This window comes from Nematostella vectensis, chromosome 7 (genome assembly GCF_932526225.1).
Source record: "Nematostella vectensis chromosome 7, jaNemVect1.1, whole genome shotgun sequence".
NCBI lineage: Eukaryota > Metazoa > Cnidaria > Anthozoa > Actiniaria > Edwardsiidae > Nematostella > Nematostella vectensis.
This window is the reverse complement of record NC_064040.1, coordinates 7,724,422-7,736,306: the sequence shown is the minus strand read 5'-3', so window position 1 is coordinate 7,736,306 and position 11,885 is coordinate 7,724,422. Positions and strand designations below refer to the sequence as shown.

The 11,885-nt window shown below is 37.7% G+C and overlaps 1 protein-coding gene across 2 annotated transcripts; it reads left to right on the top strand.

Moving 5' to 3' along the window:
- The first annotated feature begins 99 nt into the window (after positions 1–99).
- LOC5520891 (serine/threonine-protein phosphatase 2A 56 kDa regulatory subunit epsilon isoform) lies at positions 100–11,077 on the top strand. Of its 2 annotated transcripts, XM_048730018.1 has the most exons (14): positions 100–302; positions 431–608; positions 722–918; positions 3,832–3,933; positions 4,136–4,228; positions 5,270–5,400; positions 5,985–6,014; positions 6,916–6,975; positions 7,293–7,401; positions 7,742–7,846; positions 8,902–9,021; positions 9,577–9,704; positions 10,108–10,209; positions 10,369–11,077. In XM_048730018.1, the coding sequence occupies exons 1-14, from the start codon at positions 288–290 to the stop codon at positions 10,559–10,561; spliced, it is 1,563 nt and encodes a 520-aa protein (XP_048585975.1). In that variant the 5' UTR covers positions 100–287; the 3' UTR covers positions 10,562–11,077. The 2 variants fall into 2 exon arrangements, with proteins under 2 accessions (XP_048585975.1, XP_048585976.1); XM_048730019.1 differs by lacking the exon at positions 5,985–6,014.
- Positions 11,078–11,885: the final 808 nt, after the last annotated feature.

Below are 11,885 nucleotides of genomic sequence, written 5' to 3'. Positions count from 1 at the left end.
ACCATCGGTTCCCTGTCGGCTTTTTATCGTTGCTGTGTTGTGACGTCAATAGAAGGGTCGACATCCGGGCATTTCAAGATGGCGGCAATGAGCTAACCAATCAGGAGCGGTTTGTTTATTGTACGGCCATCGCTCCACAAGCTTTTGGAGGAAGTTCACTTCTTTTGCGAAAAGATTTGAAAAATTTAGCTCGAATATTGGGTCCCAAAACGAAGAAAGACGGCCAAAGGAAATAGCGATCTCCCTATTACCATCAGGGAATCGCAAAACAATCGTCAGAGTACGGAATGGATGCCACGGAAGTGAGTGAAATGTTGGTCTTGGCTTGGTCGGCTGTACTGTTGTCGTTACGGTAAAGCCCTCGTCTTTGTGCAAACAGAGCTAGTATTCTCACTGGTGTTTTCTTCTTTTCATCCTTCTCACACCTTAGGCCAAGAGACCTGCAATAGGCACTCCTGTTGCATCTTCTGCTACCCCAGCTCATCCCGACCCTTTTAATCGCAAGTCTGTACGCAAACCACCGAAAGGTCCGCCAAAGAAGCAGCAAGGCTCTTCGAGGTTTCGGACGAAAGCCATCACAGAAATCCAGCCGCTAAACTTGCTTAAAGGTAAATTCAGGCACTGAATGTTACTGAAGCCTGTGAAGACCATATTAAGTTGCGTTTGGGTTGGTTTTATATGTGATTTATCGCTCAAACTGTCGTTGTTGTTTACGACACAGATACTCCGCCGGTTGAACAGCAAGAATTGTTCATCCAAAAACTTCAACAGTGTTGCATAGTGTTCGATTTCATGGATGCGGTCGGCGAATTGAAGGGCAAAGAAATCAAACGAGCTACCCTTAACGAGCTAGTGGACTATGTCACTTCGGGGCGAGGCGTTCTTACAGAAAATGTCTACCCTGAAATCGTGAAAATGGTATGTAAAGGCCGTAAAAAGAGTTTGGCATGAATGGAGGTCTCTCCTCATTCCAAGCTTTTACGCTGCCCCTTATTTTGGGGCTTTGAGTGCCATAAAATTCAGTCAACATTAGGTCCACGAGTTGATCTAGAACGGCTCTAAATGTAGTCGGCAAAGAAAAGAGGTTATATATTGTATCGTGAGCGTACGCCGACTACCCTCGCTAGGCTGAGTTGACACTCGAAACAGTTGGAATGCTTTCACTGGCTATTGAATTTTTGTATTTCCAAGTTAATCGTCGTGGTCTAGTCATGAATGTATCAAACGTTTAGGCGATCGCTTACTTCTCATACATCTTGAGTATATGCTGCTAAACTCGCTGTAAATTATCTTTTCTCGCGGTTTTTCTCGATAACTCGATTTTCCTCGATAAGCTAGTATTTCCAAGTGTCCGGAGGTCTAGGTAAATAACAATGGATGTACGAATTTTCGCTCCGATTACTGACCCGTTTGACTCCTGTTCTCTGCCCTCTATGATCCAATTCCGAACAACAACAATATAGGGTGAATTCCCACTCTGAGATGGATGGGTCGATTCTGTAACGTGGTGTTGTAAATATTCATCTGCATCATTTCTTTTAAGTAGAAAATGAGACATTTGGCATACCATGTGCAAATCGTAACACTTACCACTAACTCACCAAGTACAAAACAATATCTTGGAAGGGTTTTTATCTCTGTTTCCTGCAGTTTGCACCAGTCTGTGTCTTTCTTCAACATATTGGACGATGTATCACATGGAAATTTACATCCTGTCAAATATATTTTCACTGATTGTTTCATATCTATTGAACTCACAGTGCATTTACCTTTCTCATTCATGTTTCAAGTCGATTTTATTTTTCTGTCTAGTTGAAAATAAATGATCTTCGCATTTCCATTGTGAGTTTTGCTGTTATATCTGTTTATGCATCATTTTGTTTCTAAGATTTTAATTGTCAGTTGTGCTGCCTAAGCTCTTCCTATAGCATTTTTATTGTCCAATTTAGAATGTCCTCCCTGCAGTTACCAGCATCACATCAACCATGTTCTTCCAATGTTTTGGTGTTGAAGATCTCTTGAATTCTAATTTGTCTCGTGAATAAGGATCCACAAGTCTTTTAGGGTATCATATTGTAGATTAACCCATTTATGGAAGTATGTCATGTTTATTTGTTTTCCTTTATTTACACTCTACTAGTCCTATGGCTGTACTGCCAGTCTGTCCTTTGCATGTTTGGTGTTTGTTAGAAACTGAACTTTGCTATGTTATCTTCTTTTCCCTATTACATAACTTGTTTTAGGGGGTGTTTTTTCCATAGGCTTTAGTCTGGCCCACTCACAAATGTTTTTCAAGAGTCCATGTTCATTGCTTCCTGTTACAGAGTTTCTTCAACCCGCTTTGTCTAGTTTCCTATTTCAAATTCTAAGTATTTATCCTAAAAGTGTTATTAATGAAACATCTATAGAGCATTATCATGCTTTTCTTATTTCAGAATTTGTGCTCTTTTTCCTAATAAGCACTATTGTTCTATTTGTACTAAAGTCTCACCACATTAATTCAATAAACTGTGTTTATTCCAGTGAAGGTGTAAGTAACCTGCCATAATATCTACTTGAAAAACTAACATGTATTAATTGAGAGATTGGTAGATTAAGTAGAAATTGGTATGTTGGTCAGACCTTCCTGCTTTTCAAGATTATGCTGACTGAATGACTTAGTGTTACATCAGCTATAGTTCTACTAAGCTTATTTCAATGAACTATTATGCTAGCCAGAGAATTCAAGTTCACTGAAAACACACTGCATCACATTGAAAGGTTTACACTAATGATGATTTACTGTGGAATAAAAAAAGGTTCAATAGTCTTTAGTCACAAACAATAGTGGTGAGATAATTGTTTTTGACATTTAGTTTTAAATCTGCTCAACTGTCTGCTATTTGTTGTCATGACTGGTTTCTAATAGCTTTTTATCCTGTTTATAATCTTGATGTTTGAAGATGTTTTCCTCTGAAATTTATACATAGAAATATTAAGAATGCTTTGCAGGTTTAATGAGGAATGTGGCTAGCATATTTGTGAGGATAACTATTTGTTACTCCTTTTATTAGTCAACAATGGTAACTCTGTTGTATGCTAATCCAAGTTTAGTTATTCCAAGTAATCTGATTATTTGCTACAGGAATCATGCATGAATGAATTCCGATTGATTTCAACAAAACATTCTTTCATCACACTAAAAGCAATACCATAAACCTTATAGTTCATTTCTCAAAACTCTGTGGTATATTTCCTGTAAAAGCACTTTATTGAAGCACAATACTAGTATTTCCCCAAAAAATACTTTCGTAAAGTGCAATGACGTCAAAGCAGAGAGCACTTTTTTAATTAGCAAATACCATTTTCAGACAGTTCTGAACTGAAAGATCAGACAGTTTATATAATTTTCCTGCTAACTTTTGCAGTGCAAAAGGTCCTTAACTCCTAGCTTTTATCAGTCATTGTTTCTTTGCTGCCCTTAAACCCACATGTTAAGAATAGCTAGTGCAATTCGTCTGCTGTAAGTTCTGCTATCTTGGCTGTGATATCTGCCTTGTGATCCATCTGGGTTATTGTGATGTGGTTGTGTTTAAGCTTAATCCACTTGACCTTTCCCATCTTTAAGTGCCTACCTAGGTTTATTGTCTGATTGCCAGTGCATTATATTTTAGCATTGCAAAATATGATATTTATTCTGCATTTTTTTGTTTTTGTTTAGAATGAGATGGATTTTCCAGTTCATTATCTTAGTTCTATCAGGTTTAAATGTTCTGGACTGGAATTTCCAATTTGTTTTCAATCCAACAGTAGCAGGTTTCCAAGTCTTAACAACTTTCTTTGATTCCTCAGGTGGCCTCTAATATCTTTCGAACATTACCACCATCTGAGAATCCTGACTTTGACCCTGAGGAAGACGACCCCACCTTGGAAGCGTCTTGGCCACATTTACAGGCAAGCTCATCTAATGTTGATGTGACATTTTAATTCTCTTGAAAAATCCAGTTTGATTGGAAATGCAAAGGCAATAATGGCTGTATGCAATGTAGAAAAGTGAAAAAAAAATTCAATGATTGTCATTGATTCCATAAACACTTTTTTTCCTAATTGTTATGCATTTTTTACCCTAATGTCGAGTTTGGTTTATTTCTTGTAGCTTGTTTACGAATTCTTCTTGAGATTCTTGGAGTCTCCAGAGTTCCAGCCAAGCATTGCGAAGAAGTTCATTGATCAGAAGTTTGTTTTGCAGGTAGGATAAACATCCTCACAAGCATGGCACTTATTTTAAAGGTTTCTATTTGAAAGATAATACCTTTTCCTTTCCACTTTTTCTAACATAATCAGAAATTCTGGTGTTCAAAAGGGACTATGGAGTATGGCTGATCTAGAGTCTTCAAAATATACAGGCAAACTTATAAAACAACCCTCTATTATTAAAAGGTGACTCGACCCAGTATTTTGTAGGAGTTACAATCAATTCTAGAATGTCTCTTGTCCAGATACATCAAGTCATATTCCACTTCTAATGTACCCAATAAGTAACATAAAGATTGAAAGATGATATAGGATTAAAAATAGATTAGCATGGTTATTTTACAAAAGTATCAAACTTCTATGTATTAACAGCATTTTGCATAATGGGGATAATTGTCTAAGGGTCTTAAAAAGCCTCTTCCAGTCGCTATTTTGTCATTCTAGCAAAGCACCAAATGTGAGAAAGCATTATTAATTTCCATCAGCTATTTGGGGAAGCCAATGCAATATTTTCAAGTGAATTTGGTAAACAAAGTATTAAACTTTGTTTTTAGATGGTTATTTTGATATTTTAGCAATATTGTGCCTTCTGATATTAGATGTAAACAATAAGAAAGGTGTTGTTAACAAGGGCACTTTAAATTGTACATGTGATGAGTCCCTCTTATAGATTACTTGTTTTGGGCTCATTTTTGCACTATTCATTTAGTCATAAGTAGATGATATATGTTTGCTATAATAATAGTAAACACATTAAGCAATTTTTGACCTTATGATAAAGGCAAAGTGTAGCATAGATATATGAAAAGAATATAGTCGTTCATATGGGCAGCATGACACAAACAACAACAGCAAGATGAGGTATTTATTTTTAAAGGACTTTATACCTTTTCCTGCACGGGACAGTACAAGTTGACAAAGAATGGATATAGTATGCTTCTATTGATATGTGTGCCCATGTGTTTTCTGATGATGCCTTGTACTGTACTTTCATATTTTTGTGTGTTGTTTATGCATTTTGATTTTTTTTGTTTAGCTACTTGAGCTGTTTGATAGCGAGGATCCCAGGGAGCGAGACTTCCTCAAAACTGTGCTACACAGGATATATGGGAAATTTCTGGGACTCAGAGCCTACATTAGGAAGCAAATTAATAATATTTTCCTAAAGTAAGTATGCCCTTGGACAGCTGTTATATGATAACTATAAAATTGCATAGCTGAGCCATTGGGTTTAGTTATATGGTCTTGATGTCCAGATATTTCACTTGCATTGTATTCCACTGTTGTACTATACAGAGCTCATAGTTACAGACTTAAAAGACTCATTTGCACACATGTATGCACCTCGATAAAATGATGAACTTTGAGCTCTGAGGTGATAAGAGAATAAAATATTCTTGCTTGAGTGCAGGCGTGTACACAGGGGGGTGCGCATGGTGCACACTCACCCGTCGATGGCTGCAAAAAGGTGGTCATTCCTTATTAAGGAATCTTCAAATTCTATGCTTTTTCCATATGATACCTATGACCGCGCACCCCCCTTGGCCAATCCTGCGTTCGTGCCTGGAGTGTCCATACTTGCTTATGGCCTGAAACTTGTTTTAATATTATGTCTACCTGTATTATTTCTTTTTATTATGTACCCCTATTTTGTGATATTGTGTGATTTCATGTTCTGTCACTGAACATTATGTATGCACTGACGTCGACATATCCCTCCTTTGTAATAACACCCTTATTTTATTTCTTAGCATGTTGGGGGGAAGGAAGTCAGTTGGGACGTAAGTTCTCTTTTCCTTCCCCCTTTTTATTATTTTGTTCTTATCCAAAAATAGCCTAAACTGCCTTGGTCGGATCTAGGGGTGGGCTCTTCTCTGACATGTTCAGTACAATTATGAAGAAATTTAAGAAAACATATAAAAAATAAATTGGGCCTTCTCTGAGATGTTCGTTATAATTATGAAGAAATTTAAGAAAACAAATGAAAAATGAATTGGGCCTCCTCTTTTTTGAAATCCTAGCTAAGGCCTCCCACAATAGACGCTCCTGGATCCGCCCCTGATTGCTGCTATTCTTGTCTATTGTTTACTATGCTGCAAGCTAAAGCAGGGTTGTCCCTAATAAATCCATCTGCAGGTTGCCTTGAAAACCCAACCAGCAAAATATAGTACAAAGTGGATCATGGAGTGTTTACTAGCTTTAATTTAGCTAGCTATTACCCCTTTCCCAGCTGACAAAACCTGCTGGCAGCCGGCACTTAGGAACAACCCTGCTATTGATTTTAGGGTTTTCCTTTTTGAGGGGCTGAATCCTTTTTTTTTTTCAAAATAAATGTGTTGAGCTGTACCAATTATAAGATTAATAATTATCTTTGTTGTATGTGGACCTAGCCCAGAAGAAGGCCTTTTTGGTAAAAGAACTGTATCACATCTCCCCTAATTGTGATAGGAAGGTGTGAAATCTCTTATCTGGGAAAAAAAAAACCTTCAAACCATTGTACATAAAGCACTTTTTTCAATATTCTGTGTATGAACTTCTAGATATTAGCTTATAAGTAATTTTATGATAACACATAAAATTACTTATAAGCTTATATGGGCCACATAGCCCAACAAACAAATTTTTTTTGTTATACCACATGTATTTATATTTTTTTATATTAATTTGCCCTGCCTTTGTCAGATTTGTCTTTGAGACAGAACACTTCAATGGAGTTGGCGAGTTACTGGAAATTTTAGGAAGGTAAGTCTAAAACTTACTATATTCTTACAATGTGTACAGATAGACCAGGTTTAATATGTCATGAAAGAACTTGGGTGCGCACGTATGAAATCTCAGACAAATCTCTCAGATTAATCATTAGCTATTTTGTGTTGTCATAATGGCCCATGATATGAGTGTGTGTTTCTTTTGGGCTTGATCTTGGGCTCAAAATGCACTTTCCTTGTCATGTCTTTATTGTTCACCTGAGAGCATTGTGTTCATATGACTGACCCATTTCTCTTCCAACAGTCCCACAGAGAAAATGGCATGCCTTATTTGTCATATTTTGTTTTCAGTATTATCAATGGATTTGCCCTTCCTTTGAAAGCCGAACACAAGCAGTTTTTAAAGCGTGTTCTCATCCCCCTTCACAAAGTGAAGTGCTTAGGACTTTATCATGCTCAGGTGAGTCCAGTATACATTATGCAAGCTGTTTGATTTCTAGTTAGCTTATATTATTATGTTGTATTTACTATACATTCCCCTCTCGGAGGTCAGTATTTCCATGGTCAACGTGATTCCTAATTCAGACCAACCCTAAGCTAAGGCCTCTTTGTACGCTCACTTACAGACAAACAAAATTGATTTTTTTGTTTTAGCTAATTAGAGCATGTAATTTGATTGATACTAGACCTAAATAATATAAGGATGATGAAAAAAAAATGGAATTTTATGGATGCTCTGTCATACAATGTTTTTGAAATTCGAAAAAAAATAAAACTCATCCTTCCTTTCTCGCTTTCAGCTTGCATACTGCATTGTCCAATTCTTGGAAAAAGATGCTGCCCTTACTGATGAAGTTATTCTTGGCTTGTTGAGATATTGGCCAAAGACAAGTAGTCAAAAAGAAGTGAGTATTCTTCAAGTTTATTTGAATACAAATCTGTAAAATAAGTGGCCAAACCTCACTTAACATTCCTTTACTTCATTTTGTCGTCTGAGCTGTTTTGGGGGGCGCTGCCTGGATGTCAGTTCAACTTAATTGTGTCAAATGTATCTTAGCTGCTTTTTGGGATGCAGCCTGGATGTCAATTCAACTTAAATGTGTCAAATGTATCTAAGCTGCTTTTTGGGATGCAGCCTGGATGTCAATTCAACTTAAATGTGTCAAATGTATCTTAGCTGCTTTTTGGGGCGCTGCCTGGATGTCAGTTCAACTTAAATGTGTCAAATGTATCTTAGCTGCTTTTTGGGGTGCTGCCTGGATGTCAGTTCAACTTAATTGTGTCAAATGTATCTTAGCTGCTTTTTGGGTTGCAGCCTGGATGTCAATTCAAATTAAATGTGTCAAATGTATCTTTGTTGCTTTTTGGGATGCAGCCTGGATGGCAGTTCAACCTAAATGTGTCAAATGTATCTTAGCTGCTTTTTGGGGCGCTGCCTGGATGTCAGTTCAACTTAAATGTGTCAAATGTATCTTAGCTGCTTTTTGGGATGCAGCCTGGATGTCAGTTCAACTTAAATGTGTCAAATGTATCTTAGCTGCTTTTTGGGATGCAGCCTGGATGTCAGTTCAACTTAAATGTGCAAAATGTATCTTAGCTGCTTTTTGGGATGCAGCCTGGATGTCAGTTCAACTTAAATGTGTCAAATGTATCTTAGCTGCTTTTTGGGGCGCTGCCTGGATGTCAGTTCAACTTAAATGTGCAAAATGTATCTTAGCTGCTTTTTGGGATGCAGCCTGGATGTCAGTTCAACTTAACTGTGTCAAATGTATCTTAGCTGCTTTTTGGGGCGCTGCCTGGATGTCAGATCAACTTAAATGTGTCAAATGTATCTTAGCTGCTTTTTGGGGCGCTGCCTGGATGTCAGTTCAACTTAAATGTGTCAAATGTATCTTAGCTGCTTTTTGGGATGCAGCCTGGATGTCAGTTCAACTTACTGTAAATGTGTCAATCTTTGCAGGTTATGTTCTTAGGGGAAATAGAAGAAATTCTTGATGTCATTGACCCTGCACAATTCCAAAAAATAGAAGAAGCACTATTCAAGCAAATTGCAAAATGTGTGTCCAGCCCACATTTCCAGGTATGTTTGAAGTTATGAAAAGCAAACTTATCTAAGAAATAAAATTTATTTGATAATTATTCTGTATACATGATTCTAAAGGCATCATTTGAGACACTTGATTTGCAAACTATAAAACATGCTATGATACACAGAATTCTTTAAGTACAGGCCCATGCGAACGCACCCCCCCCCCCCCCCCCCCACACACACACAATCGCCAAAGGCCCACTTTTGGTTCTCAGACATGCTATTTGTAGACAAAACTATTTAAAGCATAAGCTAGATCACGGTGGTATTTAGCCAAATCCGACAATAAACGTCCCGTGGAGATACTGCAAAGGCATAAAAGAATCCATTTCTGTTATTTTGTTTGGTGGTCAGATTTTTATCAGAGAACTCAACCTCCCCTCCCCCCAGGAATTTAGGTCCACTATTTCGTATTTTGCACCCCTCCAAGAAAAAAACCTGGTTACGGGCCTGGAGTATACACAAGATGCCCTACTCTGATGAGAACAAATAAAAAAGAAATTGTATTAACCTTATCTCTACATTTCTATCCCATGTTCATCCTAGGTGGCTGAAAGAGCCCTGTATTTCTGGAACAATGAGTACATAATGAGCCTGATTGAGGAGAACTCAAATGTTATTCTACCAATTATGTTCTCAAGTTTATATCGAATTTCCAAGGATCACTGGAATCAGTAAGTGTCCATCACAAATGACAAGATCCCTTGCTATTTTTAAAACATGCATTGGTGGGGCTAAAGTTTTGTTTCAGTGAAGGTACAGTGGAACCAAACCCTCAAGGAAAACGAAATACAGGGTTATATTTAGCAGCTTGTCCGGGTTGTCCAAGTAGGAATGATTGAAAATTTATTTCTAGGGAACTTGACGCCAGTTCGAGTTAGCAGTTATATTGTGAATTCCTTTCTAGGGTTTTTTTCTTTGTAGTCATTGTCATAGTTATTTAACTGCATTTAAATACAGTTTTGTAGTCATAGTCATAGTTATTTAACGGCATTTTAAAAAAATAACGTTTTAAAATTAAGGCAAAACTGGCTGTTGTGCTGAGCTACCCTAATCATCATCTCACTATATTTTCAGGACCATAGTAGCGTTAGTATATAATGTTCTCAAAACATTTATGGAAATGAATGGCAAGCTGTTTGATGAACTAACTTCGTCATACAAAGCAGATCGACAAAAGTAAGTACATCCTATTGGTGAGAATATGATCCAGCCCATCTCAACCACGGGCTCCTCAAATAAGAGCCAAAGATTGATGATTTTGTCAAGACACATTACTTGTTTGCTATTATCGCTGGTTTGTCCATTGTCTAAATTTGGTGTTGTTGTAATTCACAGGGAGAAAAAGAAAGAAAAGGAAAGAGACGAGTTATGGAAAGAGCTGGAGAAATTAGATATTGAGAGAAGAAAAAAGCTTGGCCTCCCTCCACCTGAACACAATAACTCCGCCCCCCTAACCGGGAAAAGTGTCGCCAACGCTTCCGACATCTCATCCACGAATCCCGGGGGGACAAAAAGTCCCAAAAGTTGAAAATCGACCCTTGTATATCTTCTTTCCCATGGTGATTTGCATATTATTCACAGTAAAACACTTAGTAAGAGGAATGAATTCTCGGCCTTTTTTATTTTTCAGTGCAATTATTCTCGAACATCGAGGAAGACAGGGGAAGGGAGAGAGATTTGATCTTCCAGGTTAAGGTTTAACATCATTCAATTTATCTCTCTTTCGTCCAGATTATACTGAATGCGTGTGTATGTTTTTTTTTTTGTTTTTTTTTTTTGTTACCGTGCCTGCAAGCATAGTCGTCCATGATTCTCATGATATTATTATTATTGTAAAATATATAAAGTACCGTAGGTAGTGTCCTATACGAGCACAGCCACAGTTTACAAAAACACAAAAAAGACAGGGCCTTTGCACTGAAAGGGGTGGTTCTATTTACTAATGCACTACCAACAATATTATGTATGTTCAAAGTAGTCCATTAGGAAATTGCTACAAGTAATGTACCAGTGAAAGGCATGTTGATATTAAATGATAAGTGTATTGCGGAGTCTTCATATTGTGGGGGAATCAATCAGATATTCTAGCGGAACGTCGATGCTCGATAAACCGGTAACCACTGCATTTGACCCCCAATATATCCATTCAATTTGACATGATTTCATTCCCTTGATTCCTCAAAATAGTGTTTTTATTCTTTTTGTTAAGACAACATATCCCCCACACACACACGCACACACCGCAATAAAAAACGCGAACGGTACCGTGTAATCCAGAGGATGATAAAACACGCTGTATCGTGTATTCCAGAGGATGATAAAACGCGCTGTACCGTGTATTCCAGAGGATGACAAAACGCGCCGTATCGTGTATTCCAGTGGACGATAAAACGCGCTTTACCGTGTAATCCGGAGGATGATAAAACGCGCTGTACCGTGAATTCCAGGCAGTGGAAGATAAAGCACGCTGTACCGTGTAATCCCAAGGAACGCGCTATACCGATTATTCCAATGTATAAAACACGCTGTACCGTGTAATGATAAAACACGCTGTACCATGTGTTGCAGTGGATGATAAAACACGCTGTACCGTGTAGTCCGGAGGATGATAAAACACGCTGTACCGTGTATACCGGTGGATGATAAAACACGCTGTACCGTGTATTCCAATGGATGATAAAACACGCTGTACCGTGTATTCCAGGGGTGATAAAACAATCTACCTCTAGTGGATAATAAAAAACTGTATCTCCAGTAGATGATAAAACACTGTACCGTGTATTCCAAGAGATGATAAACACTCTAAGACTCTATACCGGGACTGCATTTCAAAAATTAAATTTCAAAAACAC

Coding starts and splice junctions, on each gene's coding strand:
- LOC5520891 (XM_048730018.1), top strand. Junction 919..3,831: donor ACCCTGAAATCGTGAAAATG/GTATGTAAAGGC, acceptor TTGATTCCTCAG/GTGGCCTCTAATATCTTTCG. Junction 6,015..6,915: donor GGAAGGAAGTCAGTTGGGAC/GTAAGTTCTCTT, acceptor TGCCTTTGTCAG/ATTTGTCTTTGAGACAGAAC.